Source organism: Trichomycterus rosablanca, chromosome 25 (assembly GCF_030014385.1).
Source record: "Trichomycterus rosablanca isolate fTriRos1 chromosome 25, fTriRos1.hap1, whole genome shotgun sequence".
NCBI lineage: Eukaryota > Metazoa > Chordata > Actinopteri > Siluriformes > Trichomycteridae > Trichomycterus > Trichomycterus rosablanca.
Genome location: NC_086012.1, coordinates 3,095,001 through 3,117,105, shown reverse-complemented (window position 1 = coordinate 3,117,105; position 22,105 = coordinate 3,095,001). Strand labels below are relative to the sequence as shown.

Below are 22,105 nucleotides of genomic sequence, written 5' to 3'. Positions count from 1 at the left end.
TGTTGTGATTGTCAAGAATCCAGACAGCAGTAGCTCAGTGGTTAAAGTACTGGACTAGTAATCAGAAGGTTGCCAGTTCAAGCCCCATCACTGTCAAGTTGCCACTGTTGGGCCCCTGAACAAGGCCCTTAACCCTCATTTGCTCAGACTGGAATCCTTTCCCTTCTTTGGCATTGAAGTTTGGTGCATCAGTCTATTTTAGCTGGGCTCGAACCCATAGAAGTTGAGAGCGTTTGTGGGTGTTGTTGACATACAGCTTCCAGTCCTAGAGTCAACGTACAGTCATTACATTGGCCTTGTCATTAATGCACAGTGATTACTCCAGATGTTATGAATCTTATGATGATATCATGTACAGTAGAGGGTGAAATAACTTAAATCCTTACAAGCACATTTTTGTATTTTTTTAGCAACGTGGCAAGTCTCCACCCATCCTGGTTTTGATACGCAGGCACTATTGCATAGCCGGTTTAAATTCACAGTTTTGTGTCCTAATTCGCCCGGCTCCCAATTTTGCAAATGTGCTACAGTCATATGTTTCCAAATGAGCGTGATATTTACAAAAACCACTTGAATAAAGTTTCATAATGTTTTTTAGTCTCGGATTTCAGTGCGTAATTTAATAATCAGTGTAAACGTGTGGCTGCTTTCATGGAGACTCGCTCTAACGAGCTGTCACATAGACAGAAAGCATGGCACGCTTCGAGTGGAACGCTTCGAGTGGAACGCATGTCTCTTTCATTAATTCCGAAGGAAAAAAAATCCACAATTAGCTCCCAGACATTGGAAACAAAGTACGCCAGACGGGGACCACGGCGGATTAGATTAGAGGCGATGATGGAAAGGAGGGATCCGAATCCAAACCCTCGCCAGAGCTCACCGAAAATCTGCTTTCACTATTCCACCAGTGCACGCACGAGCGTGAGCGAGGGTGCCCGAGTCTGAGCTGTAAATCCTAATAATGCCATGTGTGTTCTGATCGGCAGCCCGTCCCTCCCGGCTCTTGACTGGCAGCTTCCGTCCTGCTCGGGTCCGTACAGCCTGCAGATCGAGGTGCAGCCGAAGTCCCACCATCGCGCCCACTATGAGACGGAGGGCAGTCGGGGAGCCGTGAAGGCCCTGTCTGGAGGGCACCCTGTGGTGCAGGTAAGCCAGATGATTTCCACTTCTGTTCCTAGATGCCTGCTGTACCCTTGGTACCACTGTTTTTGTATAATTCATTGATTCATGATGCATGTATACAGTCAAAAGTTTGCACTCATACTAGACGTGTACTTCCAGAGTGAATTACAGTACTGTGACAGTATATTGTCTAAGCAATTAAGGGTTAAGGGCCTTGCTAAAGGGCCCAACAGTGACAACCTAGCAGTGGTGGGGCTCAAACCAGAAAACTTTTGATTACTAGTCCAGGACCTTAACCGCTAGGCTACCACTGCCCAATAATGAATAGAAATACTGTGACACTGTGACATCGTCCCCAGTAAACCAAGTCTTACCATTGGCTTCCAAAGTGGACTTACAATCTGCTATTGCCTCAGATTTTCTTTGTCCATGTTAGTCAAGATCTAAGAGGTGCCAGTCTCTGAGCCCATTGGCAGACGCAGGTCTTAAGTAAGGAAAAATACAATAAATGAATTAGAAAGGATCATTAACACAAAGCATATAATAGTTCTACCATTTTAATACTAAATAGTGTCCTAAACTAGCTTTCGAACCAATGGTAAAGCTATTATTTAAAAAACCCTGTGTAGGATACTGTGTGCGATTTGTGACACAGCCCTCCACCTTGCTGCATAAAGCAGTGTCCTCTCTGCTCCTTGTGCAGCCCGATGCCGTGAGTTTCCGTGTTTCATTTTTATCAACCGGTTTATCCTGGTCAGGGTCATAATGGGTCCAGTTCCAGTGGGAAACACTAGGCACAAGGCAGAAATACACTGGACAGGGTGACAATCAATAGCAGGGTTTGTCTGTACTGTATAGATACCCGGTAGGCTGAAAGCACCAGTAAGATTTAAACCCGGATCTCAGCGGTGGTGGGCTAGCCTGACAAATAACACAGTTCATGAACTTTGTGTTCCTATAAGACACCTTAATACTAATTCCTCTATTCTTTAGGAAGCAAAATCCATAAATAAGACCTTCAGGAGCCCCGATTATGAATCAGTTGTTCCCCTCTTATTCTAGACAAGGGCAAGTGCTAACAAATCAGCAGCGCCACTTTGTTTCCTCAGCGTGCATAATTCACAGAAACATGAGCTGAAAAATACCGCTCCGGTGACGCAGTACATCTGCCACGCTCGCATTGTTAGCATGCTTCGACTTTTACTTTTCCTCGCTGTGATTTAATGCCTCAACTGTTCCAGTTTGGGCGCGATACGGAGGGGGCTTTGTTCAATTCGTCAGCCTGCGGTCTCTCCGGCGGACGGCAGTAGCGTGTCTGCTGATTTTTGGATTGGGTTTGAAAATCTTGTCCAGTGAGAGAAGCGCCTGGAAGAACGGAGCGTTAGCTTAGTCACGCTTTGGGTTCCTCGGCTTTTGCCGAAAGCGGAGTGGTCTGTCTGTCTGTGTATTTGCTGGAGGCTCCGCAGACAAGGCCGTAATGAAGATCAGCCTTTGGGAGGGTTGATGGCAGCCATGGAGAACGGTAGCATGGGGCAGAGGGTGTGGGGCACTGGGAGTCATCAGGCAGGCAGCTGGGGCTCGACAGAGCTTTTATCCCTCCGGGAACTTCTGCTTCCTGCTGATTAAGGACCCCAGGGGTAACAGGGCAGGGCATGGGGCAGAGGGGTGCAGGAGTCCCACAGCCCAGCTGATGCTACTATTCCAGGGCTCCAGGGAAACTCGTCTGACTGCCGGTGTCAATTCTGGTAAGGCAGTCATCTCTCAATCCGCGAGCTGACGGCTCACTCCACTGACATTTCTTTCATGCACCGATACCCTCACACACATGAATGCTGATTCGATTGTGGTGGTGACCGTTTCCCAAAAGAGCAGCATTGACAAATAACAACACAAACCTGCAGCCCCACTGGTACTCGCCTCGTCTCAAACGGAGCCGGGTTGGACTAAAAAAAGAAGGTGCGTCCCGTTTTCCCAGGCTAGACGGGTGCTCCTCCACCGCTGGCATACTCATTAGTTATCATCGAGGTTCTGCCGTAATGAGCAGAGGTGTTTTTCTAACCCTTTCTCCGGCTGCTGCCAAACACAGGCTCCCCTTTGTTTAGGAAATTTCCTTTCATAGAGGTGACATCACTCTCCCTTTTCATCACACTGCTCCCAGACTGGGGACTCGAGGTGGCCGTTGTTGATGGAAACCTCTGCTCTACCACTCCCCACTAAAGCGCTACCATCTGCAATCCTACCCAACGGCCATTTCCCCTCCGTCAGACTTATTTACCTTGTCAAGAACGCTGACGATAGTGGTGGAGGATGCGGTCAACCACTTTTTTGACTTCTGTAGCTACGAATCACATCTTCGAATCACTATCCTGAGGGAATGTCAATATGTGCAAATAGTACTGCCATGGCCAACGTCTATACAATGGTTTGAGAGGCATTCTGGGAGAAAATTTTAAGGTCTTCCTTCGGGAGACGGATCATCTCAAGACTCATCGGTCCTCTGAGAGATGGAGCATCTCAAGACTCTGATAATAGATTCTTTGACTATTTTAAATGAATATATGAAGTGTTTACGAGCTATAAATGACAAAGAGTGATTTTTGTTGGAGGTAAAGACAAGACAGACTCAGTATTTCCAAATATTTTATGGGTAAATCTGTTTTATTTTATTTAAACTGCATTAAATAAAGGAATTAACGGTTGAGAAGTTTACACTTTGAACTTTGGTAATTGGTAGCTTCAATATGTCCATATAAATAAGGCTAGACTGGACTTTACCACCCCAGTAAGCAGATCATGAGTTTAGTTTTCACTTCATTTTGAAGGAGCTTCGGCTCCCAGGATTACTTACAATCATCTGTATGTTTCAAGGAACTGGAACAGTGGTCTCTTCACCAAGGCAGGGAAGAAAACACAATGTGTCTGGTTAGCTAAGAACCACCAAAAAACCAAGTCTACTGTGAATCAGAACCTGGGTGACCATGGGCGTCCCCAGTGACGCAAGCTTTAAACCACCATGGTCTCAGCAGCCACGTCTCCGGCAGGTCAAAATCTGTACAAATAAAGACATTGCCGTCTTGTCCCGTGTTGATCGTGTAAATAAACGAAACACCCATGGGCAGATTTCCTTCTCTTTGAGGAGCTCCCCTTACTCAAGACCTTGCTATCGGGAAACCACTAATTGCAACCATCGAGCAGCTTGAAGAATGTTGTGCGACGGCAACTTTTTCATTGGTCTGAGGTGCGGGCCACAGATTTATGAGGTAAGGCATGGTTGGCCGCCGTTTGGATCCTGGTGTACGGAATCCTGCACACATCAGTGTGTAGCCTTTGGCAAGGCGCTGGGGTACTAAGACGTTCTTTAGAGCCAGGGGTTTATACCGAGCTTACGCTCCCTATGATCTCTGGTCTAGACTTGGGGCCTGGGCTTGAAACGTTGGCCCTCGATGACATAACGTTAGTTTCAAATTTGTGTTTTAATACCCGCCGCAGATGTCACTGAACGCTGAGGCGGCCAAACTCGATGAAGTAACTCAACACGCGCTGATTGGATGTTGAGTAAACAAGAGGAGAAGACTTGGATGGGTGTAGATTTAATCTGGTAGTGACTGGGAGTGAATGTGATAATGGGCTGAGGTATAAGCCCCCCTCCCTGCTTCCCTAACCTTGCTCCCTTGCTCGTTTTCTACTTCTCCCCCTTCATACGCCACGTGGACTAGACCCGTCATGACATTCCTACTTACCACAGAGTACAAGCGAGGAAAAAATTAGGATCAAGAAACAAAGTGAAGGAATAAAGAAGTAAAGAAAATATACACCCTTGAGGGGTGTACAGTCATGCTTTAAAGGTGCCAGTTTTGGACCTGGGGCTTCTTCCTTGGGTAGAAGCTTCTAAGTCATCTAGGTTAATGGTTGTGTAAAGCTTGCTTGGCTGTAAACAGTGCCCCCCAGGTTACAGTAGCTTCAGATTCATGGCAGACGTGTGGACCTGTGTTCTTGGATTGTATATGGCCAGTATTTTTTTTTATTCCCTGCACAAGATGACAGTTTGGGTTCCTTCAAAATGTCTTTTCTTTTTTCAGTGTGTCAGGAGATCTGTACATGATCTATACATTTTATAACACGTGCAGTCAAACGTACCTCATTTATTTGGGCCCAGCAATGGATTTGGCCTCTGAAGACTTGCTATTGATATCAAGTGGCTTTTATAGTCAAGAGGTAGATGACCATTTATCTAATCTTCCATTTTCAATGCTGTAAAATATGCTGTAAAATATGCTTTTAAGGTGTCGATTTGAACCTGTGTAAAGCTTGCTTGGCTGTAAACAGTGCCCCCCAGGTTACAATAGCTTTAAATTCGTGGCAGACCTGTGGTTCCTGGATTATATGTGGCCAGTATTATTTTTATTCCCTGCACAAGATGACAGTTTGGGTTCCTCCCAAATGTCTTTTCTTTTTTCAGAGATCTATACATGATCTATACATTTTATAACACGTGCAGTCAAACGTGCCTTATTTATTTGGGTACAGTGATGGATTTGGCCACTGGCTCTTCCATTTCCAATGCTATAAAATACAAATGTGTACAGTCATGCTTTAAGGTGCCAATTTTGGACCAGAGGCTTCTTTCTTGGGTAAAGGCTTCTACGTCATCTAAGTTAATGGCCGTGTAAAGTACCAGGCTACAGACAGTAGCTTTAAATTCATGGCAGACCAGTGGTTCTTATATAGATTATATGTGGCCAGTTTTTCTTTCCTGTACACAAGATGATAGTTTGGGTTTTCCTTCCAACTTTCAGTGTGTCAAGAGATCTATACATGATCTATACATTTTCACATAACAGGTGGAGTCAAACGTGTCTTATTTATTTGGGCACAGCAATGGATTTGGTCACTAAAGACTAAGTGGCTTTTATAGTCAAGAGTTAGACGACCATTTATCTATCTTCTATTTCTAGAAGTGACCAGACTAATTCTACTTTCAACAATCTAACGGACACTTCTTAGCAACTATAATTTCCCCACATGGGGCGAGACAGCTGAGAGATTTAAGACGAAAGACTAGTCTGTGAGAGCACATATGGTAAACGTATATAAGGAGGTTGCCCAAGGGGGCCAAACTACTTTCCTTTACCATCAGGAAGAGCAGCGTCACTGCGAGTTACCTGACCTCATTCATCATACGCATGAGGTCACTCCCGCTTTGAACCCAGTCAGCCTCGGCTATCGGGCCACGCCGCTAGACCCGCGAACACCCCGTGCTGACTTCTGAGCTCTGAGCGCTGATGTAATGCCTGGTCGAACGGCCGTGCCAAACCACAAGGCACAATGGCTACAGTAGCCTAGAATAAACAGAATAAAAAGTATGACCGTATGGTGTGGAAGTGAAAAAACGTTCTGATTAGAGTTCATGATGAAGTTCGTAAAAACGCAACAGCAACATTTTCCTCCTTGTGCTCGGTAGCACAAAGGCCTGAAGCTAATTAGCTGCAGGGACACGGCGAGTAAAATAATAATAAGCGGAGCGAGCGCACTGCTGAGATCACGTTGGAGATAAAGCGCTCTCTGGAGAAGCCTGGACTTCAGGAAGCCCCTGACCTCGGCGTGCCTCGCTGATGACAAGCATATGTGACCGGTGCACGGGAGGTAAAGCGTACGGAGTGTGGATAGATCGTTACTTAACGTTTGTTAAATTGATAATTTAACCGTCTCGAACCGTGAGCTCTGGAGAACCGTGTGCTCAGACAGACGTAAAGAATGAATTAAACGTAAGCATTTGTCTCGAGTACCATTATTCATCTGGGTTAATATATTATGCATGTATAGGAAATATAGGCTCAGTCCTCCCAGTGGCTCATGAGAATTTATGAACTGGAGCTGCTGAGCTATTTCCTCATGGAACTGGAAATGTGTATCATTTGTGGCATATGAGTCATGATGAAGATCAGCATACGTTGACCGAGTACGCTGAGTTTTAAAAACTGTCACTCTGTCCAGTCAAGCAAGATGACGAGCTTAAACAGCACAGTCTAAGTTGCTGTGAGTTGTGATGGATTTAGAACCTGTTCTGAAAGCATTGGGCACAAGTCTGGACCACAGGTTTCATTCCTCCTGTACACTCGTCCACATCTAGGCATGGCACAGTTTTGAAATCCCATTAGGACCTTTAAGATTCCAAAATGATTCAAATAATAACTGGCGCCAAGGGTTCAAACCCAACTCCCTGGAACTGCAAACCAAGAACACAGCAATTGAGCCACATATTATTCCTCCTGTACACTCATCCACATCTAGACACATCTAGTGTAGGTTCCCAAATCCCATTTAGACCTTTAAGATTCCAAAAATTATTCAAATATTAAGAGGCGCCAAGGGTTCAAACCCAGCTCCATGGAACTGCAAGCCAAGAACACAGCAATTAAGAGCAGATCCACCTTCTGTCACACCATGAGTACCAAGAAAACCTACAAGAACACTAAAAGAACCTAGAACATGAACACAGCCACGGAGTTGGATGGCATTTGTTACCAACATGTCATTTTTTCTTTTTAAATAAGACTTCTGGGATGGAAGTTTCACGTCTCATAAAGGTGAAGTCATGAAGGAATTATCAAACACGACCTTAATTTCATAGCTTTGCTTGTTTGCATCAAGTTTATAGAAAAAACAGATCGCAGTGGACAATAATGGCTCACTGTTGCTCCATCGTTGATGTAATTGCCCCAAATTTTCTTGATCCTTTGGGCTACCCGCTTCACCGAGGCAATTATATGAGTGTTAATCAGATTATGTCATGGGTTACATGTGGTCTGTGTTCTGTCGGATGACTCAGTCGGTTCCCGACCCTAATAGTCCCGACCTCTATTATTCGGCTCGACGACCTTAACGTTTGGTCACCAATCAGAATCAGTAAACAATGACAGCACGAACAGTCCGATTTTCTTTGAAGGCAGTTGGACACGTGGCCGGCAAACCCAGAATGTGTTGAGTTTTGGACTCTCGTTGGCCTCTGGGAGAGCTTGGTGGTGTTTTTTTTTTGGACTGTTTTAAGAGCGGTCCAGATGCCACCCACAGTGTGGAGAGTGCAGCTATGCAGACTGGGAGATCTGGTTACTCTTAAGCACTTCTGGTTGCACCGAAGCCACTATTATGGTTTAAACGAAGCCAACGTTGGTCCACCAGTCCAGCAAGCAGCAAACATGAATTACATACACTGTTGGTCCAAAAGTATGTGGACACCAATGTTGTAGCCTAGTGGTTAAGATACAGGACTAGTAATCAGAAGGTCATTGGTACAAGCCAGCTGTTGTTCAGCAATTGTTCAGACTGTATAAAGATAAAGAATGTAAATGTAAAACAAGGCTGTGTAATCAGAGCTGATGCTAGCCTGGCCTGCCTGCAGTCCAAAGTTGTCTCTCTGCCTCTCTATGTGCAGCGGTAGCTCAGCGGTTAAGGTACTGAATTAGTAATGATAAGGTCGCTGGTTCAAGCCCCAACATCGCCAGGTTGCCACCGTTGGGCCCCTGAGCAAAGCCCTTAACCCTCAGTTGCAAATTGAAAATGTGGTTCATAAAGACGTGGTCAGTTGAGTTTGGTGTGGACTCCAGTGGCCTGCATGGACCCCTGAGCTCCGACCACCTTTGTGATGCCAGGCGTTCAGATTTAACCCAAACGCACTGCAAAATCTTGTGATCCTAAAAGCCTCCCAGAAGAGCGAAGACAGTTACAGCTGCAAATGTTTGCTAACTAGATTAACGCCCGTGTTTTTGGAACGGGATGCTCATCAAGCCCGTGGTAACTGTCCATATACATTTGGCCATATTTGCGAACAAGGTAATGAGGTAATGCGCTGACACAGACCGGCCGCCACTTACCGTTCTCCTGACTAATGGCTCCTATCTCCGCGTAACGACCATTTGTTCCCTCCGCCTGTGCTGAAGTGGTTTTTATTGGCGAGCGCAAGAGCTAAGTGGTAACCAGTGTGAGACAGGAAGTGGTACCTGTTTGAAGTAAGGGGGGAGTTTGATTCCCTTGGCACTTTTATCTCAGTGTGGCACCGTCGCTGGCACCAGCCCAGAATCATAACTGCGTTCCTTTTCATGTCAGAAAGTCCTCAGGGCGGCTTCATGAAGACTCGCGGTGTGTTAATAGCGCCGTGCGTTTTGTGACGGCTCAGCAATGCCGTCGAACCCAAACCGTAGACCAAGTGCCAGCCAGATGGAACAGATCATGTCGTCCTACTGTTTTTTCCTCACCCAAGTACTTCATTCGATCCAGTGGGCAGCATTTCTGTGGTGAATAAAAATACATTCAGTTCAAGTCAAACATTTACAAACACAAGTAGAAGACGTGAACAACGTGTACAGCGCCGAGTCACAACCAATCAAATCTAATCAAACTTTATTCATCATACACGTAATCATACACGGTACAACTGCAGTGAAATGCTGAGGTAACTGCTCGGTCTGTCTGTCTGTCTGTCTGTCTGTCTGTCTGTTTATCTATCTATCTATCTATCTATCTATCTATCTATCTATCTATCTATCTATCTATCTATCTATCTATCTATCTATCTATCTATCTATCTGTCTGTCTGTCTGTCTGTATGTCTGTCTGGTGTATGTCTGTCTATTTATCTATCTATTTGTATGTCTATCTGTCTGTATGTCTGTCTGTCTATCTATATTTATCTGCTTGTCTATCTATCTATCTGTCTGTCTGTCTGTCTGTCTTTCTGTCTGTCTATGTGTCTATCTATCATTATATCTATCTGTCTGTCTGTCCATCTATTTGTCTGCCTGCCTATCTATCCATATGTCTGCCTGTCTATCTATCTATCTATCTATCTATCTATCTATCTATCTATCTATCTATCTATCTATCTATCTATCTATCTATCTATCTATCTATTGTTCTGTCTGTCTGTCTGTCTGCCTGTCTGTCTATCTTTCTGTCTGTCTGTCTAGCTATGTGTCTATCTATCCATATAGCTATATGTCTGTCTGTCTATCAGTCTGTCTGCCTATCTTTCTGTCTGTCTATCTGCCTGTCTTGTTATTTGTCTGTCTATCTATCTGCCTGTCTATCATTTATCTGTCTATCTGTCATTCTGTCTGTCTGCCTGCCTGCCTGCCTGCCTATCTGTCTGTCTGTCTGTCTGTCTGTCTGTCTGTCTGTCTGTCTGTCTGTCTGTCTGTCTACCTATTGATAGATCTATCTGTCCATCTGTCTCTCTATCTGTCTGTCTGTCTGTCAGCGCTAAATGAATGAGTCTGCACATTTTAGAAAGCAGTGACTCTTGGAGTTTTAACCCTCCATGACTGGTAGCTCATGTAAAAAAGGAGAACTAACTAACTAATAACTAACTAACAAATAACTAACCTCAGGAAAATGCGTTAAACTCAGTCAGTTCTGTTAAAACCTCCTTTTGGATGTCAATTATGGCCGATTTCCATTAAGTCAGTGTCTGCGGCAGGCCGGCTGCACCATGGGCATCTTTTATGGCCTCTGTAAGATCTTCACAAACAGCAAAATCTGAGGAGCCAACCTCCATGCTGTAAGCTTTTAGCATAGCATCTATGAAACAGTTCCTGCTGCAGAACCCCTGAAAAGATCAAGGCAATCTTTGGGAACCATCGACTCCCAAAGGGAACTCTCTTAAATCGTTAAACCAGGGCTAAGGGAGATGTGTTTGTGGGTCACATCACTATTAGCATGCGTGTGAGTCCCTCGAAGGCTAAACGCTATCATTAGAAAGCCTTAGCTGTGGTGCGCTCAAATAATTACAGCTCAGAGGAAGTCAGTTTCGGGGGGCAACTCACCTGGTTTCTTTTTGTTCCTCTGCCAGCTCTACGGGTACATGGAGAACGAACCGCTGACGCTTCAGCTCTTCATCGGGACGGCGGACGACCGGCTCCTGCGGCCGCACGCTTTCTACCAGGTCCATCGCATCACGGGCAAGACGGTGTCCACCGCTAGTCACGAGGCCGTCCAGTCCAACACCAAGGTCCTGGAGATTCCACTGCTGCCCGAGAACAACATGCGAGCCTTGTGAGTCCAGCGGCTATGCTATACTGACCTTACCACTAAAAAGGATTTTCATTCCTAGTTATTTACAGGTTTGCTGGATTTTAAATGTGAAAAAGTAATTGCCCCTATACTATACTATACTATACTATACTATACTATACTATACTATACTATACTATACTATACTATACTATACATATATGTCAACGTTTATTTCAAATGTCAGATTATCATCCATGTCTCCATGCTGGTTAGCAGTTTTATTTATTTATTTACTTACTTACTTCATTACTATAAACCCTATTGTTGCCTAGTCTCTTTCATATTGTGACATCAACACACTGAAAAAAGAGGCATAATAAAAGTAAAAATTTAATAGAATATTCAAGCTACAGCGATCCCCAATGAGCAGGTGAACTGGTAATCATAATCGCTTTTAAAGATTGATCCTTTGGTGGATCCTTCTTTTATAACCAATGATGGGTCGTGGCTCACAAATTTGTGCCAAACTTCAGCTGAGAATCGCCAATCAGTTCGAAAAGAACAATTCTCAGTCTTTCACCATCTACTGTCCTTAATATTGTCAAAAGATTCAGGGAATCTGGAGAGATCCCAGTCCATTTCAGTCAAATGAAGCTGATTTACTACTTGGATTGGGTCGGGTAACCTAGAGTTATGAGTGTTAGATAACTATTCTGTTTATAAAATGTGTTATTTGTACCTATTTTTACTTTCTTTATTTAATAATGTGTAATAATTCAGCATAACAAACACACACAGATACACAAAGAGCCTGAAAGGGGGCATTTACTTTTTTCACAGCAGTGCAGCTCCTGAACCGAGGCTCTTTTTTTAAGTAAACATGATGGTATCAGTCCTCTGGGTTTAGTTTCCTGAGCAGTTTTCTGTGTCTGTGCGCAGTGACTGATAGCTGATGTATCGTGTCTTTCTGATACGCGCCGGTCGCCGCACGACTTCCTCAGTCTCAGTCGCTCCAATGTGGCGGTACAAAATAGTTACAACAGTTAAAATCTCTCAGGATTCTTATATTTCATTTTAGACTCTTGTTTTCTCAGACATGAACAAACACAAGACTGTATACTGCATCTACTGTATCTCAAAAAAATAATGTCAACAATCCATAAGTATTTAAACACGCCCCCCAGTCTTTTTAGATCTCTTTGGCACTGGGTTTAACCATTTTTGGCAGTTTGGGCAGCTTTGACTCGTGCATCTTCACAAAATGTTCTGCCAGATCCGGGAGCTATGGCAGGACTGAGTTCTCACCTCGTATATTAAATGCGGTTAGTTTTAGGACTCTGACTGGACCACCCTTTTTCCCCTGTTTTACACCCAGTTGAGTCGTGGCCAATTGGAACCTACCTCTTTCTGTCTCATTGCTGCCACCCCTATTGCATGCTAGCTGGTTTAGGCACCTGTACATAGAGTATTTCATACCCTTCATACATGATGCTGCTCTTTGTGAGACCCCCGTCTCTGGGAGGTGAAAAAAGTGATCAGAAGTCTGTGGATCCTCTCATTCAGGGTGGGGGATCTGCAGCAGAGGAGAAAGTTACTGTTGAAGAATTGGGTATGACTAGATTGGTAGCTAAAAGCTAAAATTCCAGTTCTAAAAAGACTAATTCCAGTTCTATTTGCAAGTATAGGCAACCTGACCTAGACAGTGTGGCTATAGTTTCACATTTTCTCCAATACAGAAGAAGAGTATCAGGATACCAACTGTGTATCTTATATAGTAATAGAGAGTTATTATAATATTTAATGTCAAAACTTTTTCACATATTTTTTAACATGAATATACGATTCATTCTTCCTTTAAACCCAAGTCAGACTCCACAGACAGACTTCCGTCTTGCCATTCCACAGCAGTTATTGCTTTCTGCTCTCTGCCCGGAGCTCCAGCTTCCCCCGGGCTCGCACTCCGCGTGCCGTCCAACCCGCGACTCTCCTGGCCCGGCTTCCCTTCTCCACAGCTCTCCTGGCTCCCGTCCCGGCAGCTTTGGAGGAGAAGGAATGAGCAACCGAACCCAGACATTACATAACCTGCTTTACCTCAAAATGTCATGCTCAGACTCTTTTTTTGTTTTTTTTATTGGTAGAATAAGTTTTTGAAAGTTTGCTGGCTGACACCTCGAATAGTACTGAATACCACCCTCATCCTCTGCCACGTGAGCAGTGTGAGCCGAAATCCAAACTGTTCTTCAACCAGTCAGTTCATCAGATGCACTAAAAGTGTAGAACTGTGTAGAACTCAATTGACTAAATAATAAAATTAAGGACGATATAGAACCACCAACTATTTATCAAGAATTTTAAAAACAAAATGCGTCAGCGAAAAATGTTTGTGGTTTTGGTTCATCATCACATGAAAATTTTCTTCCCCTTAAAGCTTCTTTGAGCGTCCAAAAGGGTGGAAATCAGATGGTGCTAAATCCGGACTATAAGCGTCTCCCACCAAAATATAAAAGTGTGGAAACATTTTGAAGATCCCTCGTACATGGCCAAAAGTATGTGGACCCCCCCATTTAATTACTGTGTTCAGGTGTATAATAATTGCTCTTTGCTAATAAGTATAAGATTATATACGTATATAAGATATGTAAGATTATATACCTATAAGATGATTATATACATTTATAAAATATATACAATTATATACGATTGATCTTCAAAAAGTTTCTGCACTTTTATATTCTGGTTGGAAGCAGTGAGGGTGGAAGGAGTAGTAATTGGTCGTGTCTGAGAGACTAAGAGATGCTTCTAGTCCGGATTTAGTGAGCGCCATCTGATTTCCACCTTTTTGGACACTCAAAGAAGCTTTAAGGGGAAGAAGATTGTCATGTGATAATGATGTGAAAGCTGCGGCGCATCAGTGACTACGAGCTCAACCGAAAACATTTTTAGCTGACGGCATTAAAAAGTTGGTATGATGCTGGAAAAAATGCATCGGAAGGCGACGATGTAGAAAAGTGATGTTGTTTGTTTTTGAAATTCTTAATAAATAGAGTTAATAATAACTGTTGTGACTAGTGAAGGTTTTTTACTGTTCTGGCATGACTGTACACCTGTGCACCAAGCCAGATCCATGAGCCCTGACGTCCACCCTAATAAAAACCATTGGGATGATTTGATGTGTTGATTTTGATCCAGGTTTTATCCATATACTCGCAGAGAGGAGCAAACTCCAGATCAAAGCCTGTGGTTTTCATCAGGTGTCCTTATACTTTGTTCCACATAGTGCATGTCATGGCAGACTTGGCATTGCAATGACTTCTGGGACTAAACTTCTGACTTCTGCTACGTCTTGATGACCCAAAAAGCCGCCGCAAGAGTCGGTAAACCACTGGAGCACTCTGTGGGTTTCTCTGCTCCTGATCTTGACAGGAAGTTGTGGGTTGAGGACTTTTTCGTTTAAAGGCCAGGGTCTGTGGAGGCTTGCTGATGTGCTCTTTCCATTCTTAAGCTGTTGAGACTGGTGATAAGAAAGCCAGCACCTTCCTCTTCGTTTCAGTCTGATTCTAGAGGTTCATCCGACTCAGGTTTGGTTCCCACAGACCTGCACGGTCTAGCACAGGTTTAGGTTTCCAAAATGAACTTCTGAGGATCTGGAGAACTTGTGGTTCTATAGAAACAGTGGGAGGTTTGAGCTGCGGTTGTTCATTTACACCTCAGTTTTAGCTCATGGACAGATGACCTTGTAATTTCCCCAAGAGGTTTCTGATAGAAGAGTTTATCATTTGATCTTCATCAGGGGAATTCATAAAAAAATCACCTATGTAGACACCTGACCATTAGCTTGTTAGAGAACCCATTTCAAAACACAAACATTAGGCCTACAAAGTTCACACCACCTTCATGTTTGCTTCTAAAACAGCCTCCGCTCTTCTGTAAAGACTTCACAAGATTTCATAGTGTGTCTGTGGGTGTGTATGTAAAAAATTGGTGGCCATTTGATCAGAACATTGGTTTCTAAGGTTAGGATGAGAAGGGTGTTTAGATTTAGGTTTAGATGTGGTTTAGGTCACTCTAAACTTTATAGACCATGACGGTATGGACCTCAAATTGGGCAGAGTCATGCAAGAACCGATGCCACAACATTGACAGACCCCTAACTCAAGAATTAAAAGGTCTTTTGGCCATATAGTGAAGCTGCAGACACAGAACAGTCCAGTCTGGACTTGAGAAAGGCTCCCGTAGACTCCACTATTGATTTATTTTCACGTCTTTGCAATAGAAATGTGAAAACAAGCTGTGTTTGTATCCTGTGGGAGGACGGAGGGCGCCACGATCCATCCACCGAGCCTGCAAGGTGGAAAGTGTGTCCCTAATTGGTCCGTGTCCACTGTCGAGCCAGATGAGGTCATTTGTTTCCCATCATTTCCCCTGTTTCTTAATTATATTTCATACGGAGGGCATTAAGAGTGGAAAGAGCAGTGCCACGACTAGGACACCAGACACTCCGAACCCTGGTTTTACAGAAATATCCGCCGACCCGCTCCTGTTCTTCCTCATGTCTTTTACAGCTGAAGGTTAAACATTCCACAGGTGAAATAAATGCAATTTGTGGCAGATTTGGATTGTGATCATTTCTGTAATTGTTCCTTTATTGGGATTGGATCACTGTTCCTTTCTTGGACCACTTTTGATAGATACTGACCACTGCAGACCGGGACACACCCCACAAGAGCTGCAGTTTTGGAGATGCTCTGACCCAGTCGTCTAGCCATCACAATTTGGCCCTCGTCAAACTCAAATCCTCACACTCGTCCATTTTTCCTGCTTCTAGCATCAACTTTGAGGATGAAATGTTCACCTGCTGCCTAATATATCCCCCCCACTGACAGGTGCCGTAATGAAGAGATAATCAGTGTTATTCACATAATGTTATGCCTGGTCGGTGTATATAAATATTCATAACCAACCAGCAAATGTATTCACCTGGAAAATGAATACATATATTTCATATCCATAATATATGTCAGCAAATGTGTTTTGACTGAATTTGACATCAGACACGTCCTACTTGTTGCTGTATTTTTTACATATTTAAATTTTAACTGGCTGAAATGAGGGAAACCAGATTTGTATAAAACTTGACATTTACCAAGTTCCAGAAATGTGTCCCATAAGCCCTGATGTGAAATAATAGCTCCGCCAAGTCGTGTCCCATTTGTATTCTGTGCCTTTCCTATTTTATTTAATTTTTTTATCAACTAGGCTTTGGTTTTGTGCCTTTTTTAAAGGGTAGCTTAAAAAGTGAGACCGTTTTTCCACCGTCCAGGAACCTACTCACAGAAACAGTCAAGTGTAGCCAAGAAAGGAAAAAACAAAAAAACAAAAAGGTTTACGCTGCTAAATGTGGCATTATTTAGCAGAGTTAAAACTGGTGGAACTTCAGTCCATGCTGGCTGGACTTCACAAACACGTGTGAGAAAGACTTCGGTGTCCAACTTACTTCTACAGAAAGCGCCAAGCCATCGGAGAACCCCAAGTTTCATTGACACCGGGGAGGCAATTAAGCTAAAACAGGGAAATCCTCCGACCAGGGTGCGGCGGGACAAAGCCCAGCATTGTACAAGTCGGGGTTGATGTCATTGCTAGTTGTGAAAGGCAGCCAGCGCATATGTTGGTTCCGTGGAGGTATTATGAGGACTGGAACCAGTTACGAGCGTCAGATCCGTTTCCAGGGGGTTAGCGTACTGGAATCTTGGACTTGTGGTGGGTTTGTGTCTGAAAACCTAGTGAGCTGCCTCCTGCCTAATTCCTACCTGATCAGCTGCCTCAGTAGAGGCATTTTAAGGGATCTAAGAATTTAGACATGCCCTCTTCTTCTTTGGAGTGTAGGATGACCTAAAAAATGTGTCTATATACAGAGATCACTATGTTCTCAGACAGACCCCATTAGATTTCAGTAATTTCAGCATCTGTTCTTTTTTCTGTGACTGTGTTACGAGGGTTCTCATTTTTGGTTAAACTCGTAGTCACTGATGCGCCGCAGCTTTCACATCATCATCACATGAAAATCTTCTTTCTCTTGAAGATTCTTTGAGCGTCCAAAAAGGTGGAAATCAGATGGCGCTCTCTAGATCCGGACTATAAGCTCTCTCAGACTCTCAGACACGATCGATTACTGCTCCTCCCTCACCACCCTCACCGTTTCCAACCAAAATATAAAAGTGCGGAAACTTTTTGAAGATCCCTGGTATTAAATAGCTGAAGTGTTTTCACGATCGTCTTCTCGTTTGCCTCTGTAGAATCGACTGCGCCGGAATCCTGAAGCTTCGGAATTCGGACATCGAGCTGAGGAAGGGCGAGACAGACATCGGGCGTAAGAACACTCGGGTTCGAATGGTATTCCGGGTCCACATCAACCAGCCCAACGGCAGGACGGTGTCGCTTCAAGTTGCCTCCAATCCCATAGAGTGCTGTAAGTACCCACACATAGAAACATGGACATGAGCATCTACAAACAGCATCTACAGAGATCATGGGGGGTCGCATGACAGGGGTAGATGGCACTGCTGGGTCATACCTCAGAAATAAAGCCACAAAAATGCACACAGAATTTAATAAGCTTTATGACCCAATATCTCCAACATGAGCTTCTCAAACCTTTGAAGTTGAATCCTGGAGGGCTCGTTAGTTCATTTAATGAGCAAAAGAACTGGACCCCTGAGCAATGGAACAATGAATAAGGTCCGATCTGGCTGATCAGATGTGATCCATAAACCACAAGTGTAACAAAAGTGCCCTGACAACAGTCAAGCAAGCTTTACACCACCATAAGCTGAAAGGCTGCCGGGGTGGCACGTTGGCTCGGTGGGTAGCACTGTCACCACGCAGCAAGAAGATCCTGGGTTCGATTCCCACGTGTACCGGTCCGGTCTGCATGTTCTTCCAGTGTCTGTGTGGGTTTCCTCTGGGAGCTCCGGTTTCCTCCAACAGTCCAAAGACATGCAAGTGAGGTGAATTAAAGCTTGATATTACAGACTAAAGAACTGATGAATCTTGTGTAAGAGTTAAGGGCCTTGACCAAGGGCCCAAAAGTGGCCACCAACAAGTGGCTTGAACCAGTGACCTTTCGATTACTAGTCCAGTATTTTACCCTCTAGGCTACAATTGCAATTTGTAATAAAAATGCTAAAATACCCCAAACTTCTTGAATCTTTGATGCTATTGGATGTTCCTGCAGGTCACTGACCCCAAGACTGGCTGACCTTTACCCTATAACCAAAATTTTGTGGACTGTTGAGTCAGACTTTCCTGGTTTACCTTCGGAAAAGACCTGGACCCACAGGCCCAGATGGGAATCAGGTTTTTTCGTGACTGGTATCATTTCTCCTACAGCCCAGCGCTCGGCCCAGGAGCTGCCACTGGTGGAGAAGCAGAGCCTGGAAAGCTACCCAGCCACGGGGGGCAAGAGGATGCTCCTAAATGGTCACAACTTCCTCCCGGATTCCAAGGTCATGTTCGTGGAGAGGGCCCAAGGTAAGCCCAGCCGACCCCACACGTCATCATTAATTCGGCTCTCGTCGCCTCCTCGCGGTTTTATTGCCGTTCTCGGGCCGTCCATCCGTCAAAATAGAGCGCGGCCTGCCAGGCGGCGCATGTGGTGCGCATTAAGACGCTATATTTTTAAACCGAAACGTATTTACATTTGCACAAGTTTCCATTGCCTGTTCTCTGACGCTCGGCCGCAAGTTCAGGAATGAATCACAAACCGGGCATGTGCGATCTCTCGCCCGCCCGCCTGCCCCCTCTCTCTCCCCTCAGCCACGCTCCTTCCTTCAGTCCCGCAGACTCAGTTTCTCCCTTCCAAGCATTTCTTCACCATTTTCCTTCATCTCTCTGGCCATAAAAATAATAACATCTCTCTATTATTACAGTCACCTCATCCGTCTGCTGGAATTCATCTCTCTAAAGGTTGCTGTCTGGATGGAAAAGAGCGACGTGATTGTGATATTCGAGGACTACAAATTGGGCTTTGATTGCGTTTGGCAACCACGTTGGCGATGGCTTGGGTCATTTCTATACCTGTGCGATGATGATGATGGTGATGATTATGATGTGGTGTCTTAATTTTTGACCTTTTTTACATGAATGATCGACAGCCTTCTCACTAACGCCTGGTGGATGGTCAGAAACTTGTCATTCACGTTACTTTATGAAGTGTGTGTGGTCAAAATGAGATTGAGACTGGAAAATCGGGATTTAGCAATCTAGCTACAACATTGGTTTGACAAGTGTCATAAATACGACTCTACGATCTCAAATGAACTCAGAGGACAGGGTGAGGTTCTGTGTATAAACAAAGCTTTTGCATTTGGAGTTTGTTGGTAATCTGCATCACATTTCAGTCTCGATTAGCAAGCTAAGCTAGCAGCTACACATTCGAATCTCCTTCATTTGGATTCCTGACTGATTCTGAGCCTCACTGCTACCTGGTTACATTTAATAAACAATCTGTAGTCAGGTTGGATAATATTATGTCAAATCTAAGAAGCCATCAAGCCATCGTCATTTTATATCCCATTTTACATTCATTTCTGCTTCTGAGAGCCATTTTCATACTGTGATGCTACCACCACCATGCTTTACAGTGTGGATGATATTACCTGGCATTAATAAGTCACACACAGAGCTTGAATACGGGTTTTTTGTCAGAACTCTTGGGATTTGATTGACCCATGAGCCTCCGATTTGAGACAGTTGAGTACAGTAGCAGTTCTAATGCATGCCTTTCCAGCTGCCTGTGTTGACCTAAGCAATGCAGCTGCATAATGTTTAGTGAACAGTCCCTACTATACCGTTAGACCTAACAAAGAGTAATAGAGAGAAAACTGCTAATCTATTAACTTTTTGCTCAGGATTTGACCATCAATCCATTTTACAACCCTAAGGGGTATGAATATGCTAAATAGCCAAAGATATATAGACACCCAGGTGAATGTAACATCCATTGTTAACTTACAGTATGCTTATATGTATTTGTCATATATACACATACACATGTACATTACAGAGAAGCGCACCTGGAGCAGATAGGGTTAAGGGCCTTGCTCAAGGGCCCAACAGTGACAGCATGGCGGAGCCTTTTGATTGATAGCCAAAAACTCTACCCACTAAGCTTTCACTGTCTCAGTGATATAAAATATAAATTACAAATCAATTTCAGCGGTACCTTGAAACTCAACGTCAGTTGGTTCTGGGAGTGGCGTCGAGTTTCAAGGTATTTTTTCCCATAAGGATGTTTGGGAAACCTGTTAATGCGTCCCATGGTCTTGTGGAACTGTGTATATTTCAGGCTCATGAACAATAATGGGGTTGAAACATCGTTGAGTTACAAGGTATGACTGTATATAAAAGAAATTATACGCCTCCAAATTTATGTCAACAGTTTAGGTGTAAAAGGACCCCAGTGTCCAGCCCAGAGCCTGACCTCAACCCCACTGGACCCGTTTTGATATAAACTACAGTAGATTGTCGGTCAGTGCCCGAGCTCCCAAATCCTCTTTTAAGCGGAGTTGTTTTTGATGTCTGTCCATCCTATTTTCCTCGCGTCTTTCTGTCTATAAACCTCAGCATATTTCGTCTAATCCTTTTTTAATGTCTCTCAGTGGCGAGGGGGTTGAAACCCGACATTAAGTAATTAGGCATTGCTTTTCTGGGCTCGGGGGCTCAGGCTGCACAATTCCCCCCGGTCAGACTTTCAGGATCTCACTGCACTGTAGATGTGCTAGAACGTCTGCGCGGAAAACTGCCGCGAGAATCGTCATGCGGTCTTTCACCGTATTTTCCTTGGCACCGTCCGGCAGGCTTTTCCCGAAGAAAATGAATGCGTCTGCTGTTCCTCTTTCCGCAGGGTCTCCGCCGTCTCAGGGTGAGAGCTCTCCTTTCCTTGGCTGTTTGCCGGCCCCTGAGATCGGAGGTCTGCCGGAGCATCGCATTAAGCACTGATAAATGAAGACGGAGTGATGCTTAAAACAAGCAGATTTACTTAAAGAAGACAGAGTTGTGTCGTAGGTCCGATCCGTCCCTCGTACTGTCCGGGGGGTTGGTTTAGTGCAGTACATAAGAGACACCGTCTGCCAACGGATTCACAAATGTGCACTCTGTTCTGGGGTGTGTGTTCAGTTTTAATGTGTGTGTTAAATAAAGTGGAAATTTTCTCTTCTTTTTGCTTTATTTAAATTTGTTTTGTGGACAGTCTTTACTATACTGATAGATCTAACAAAGAGGCAGAAAACAGCTCATCTACAAATTTCCTACACAGGTTTTTAGCTTTAGCTAACGTATACTTTGAGAAGTTATTCCAGACAAACAACTTTAAACGACATAAATCTGACATTACTACATTGTAATACATCTTTACTATACCGATAGACCTCACAAAGAGATGGGCTGTTTACCTGTGTGTAAACTACATGAGATTTAGCAATTTAGCTACCTTTTAGCATTAGCTAAAGTGTACTTTTTTATTCCAGTTTTACATGCGTCATAAATACGCCTTTATTAAGTTTTAATGCAGCTTTACTATACTGATAGACCTCACAAAGAGACGGACTGTTCACCTGTGTAAAGTGAAATACTTGAGATTTAGCAATTTAGCTCTCTTTTAGCATTTTAGCTTTAGCTAATGTGTACTTTGAGAGTTTATTCCAGTTTGACAGGCATCGTAAATACAATTTTACTAAGTTTTAAGGCATCTTTACTATACCGATAGACCTCACAAAGAGATGGACTGTTTACCTGTGTAAAGTGAAATACTTGAGATTTAGCAATTTAGCTACCTTTTAGCATTTTAGCTTTAGCTAACAATTTGACAACTGTCATAAATACGACTTTACTATGTTTTAATGCATACTGATATACTGATATACTATACTGATAGACCTCACAAAGAGATGGGCTGTTTACCTGTGTAAAGTGTTGGAAA

At 43.8% G+C, this 22,105-nt stretch overlaps 1 protein-coding gene across 1 annotated transcript in view; it reads left to right on the top strand.

The window, feature by feature from the left end:
* LOC134302567 (nuclear factor of activated T-cells, cytoplasmic 1-like) overlaps window positions 1-22,105 on the top strand; it is a 75,493-nt gene that overhangs the window by 13,736 nt on the left and 39,652 nt on the right. Inside the window, exons 3-6 of the mRNA XM_062987709.1 lie at window positions 987-1,146; window positions 10,967-11,169; window positions 17,424-17,596; window positions 18,517-18,657. Coding sequence (XP_062843779.1) covers window positions 987-1,146; window positions 10,967-11,169; window positions 17,424-17,596; window positions 18,517-18,657 — 677 coding nt within the window. The remainder of the gene's footprint in view (window positions 1-986; window positions 1,147-10,966; window positions 11,170-17,423; window positions 17,597-18,516; window positions 18,658-22,105) is intronic.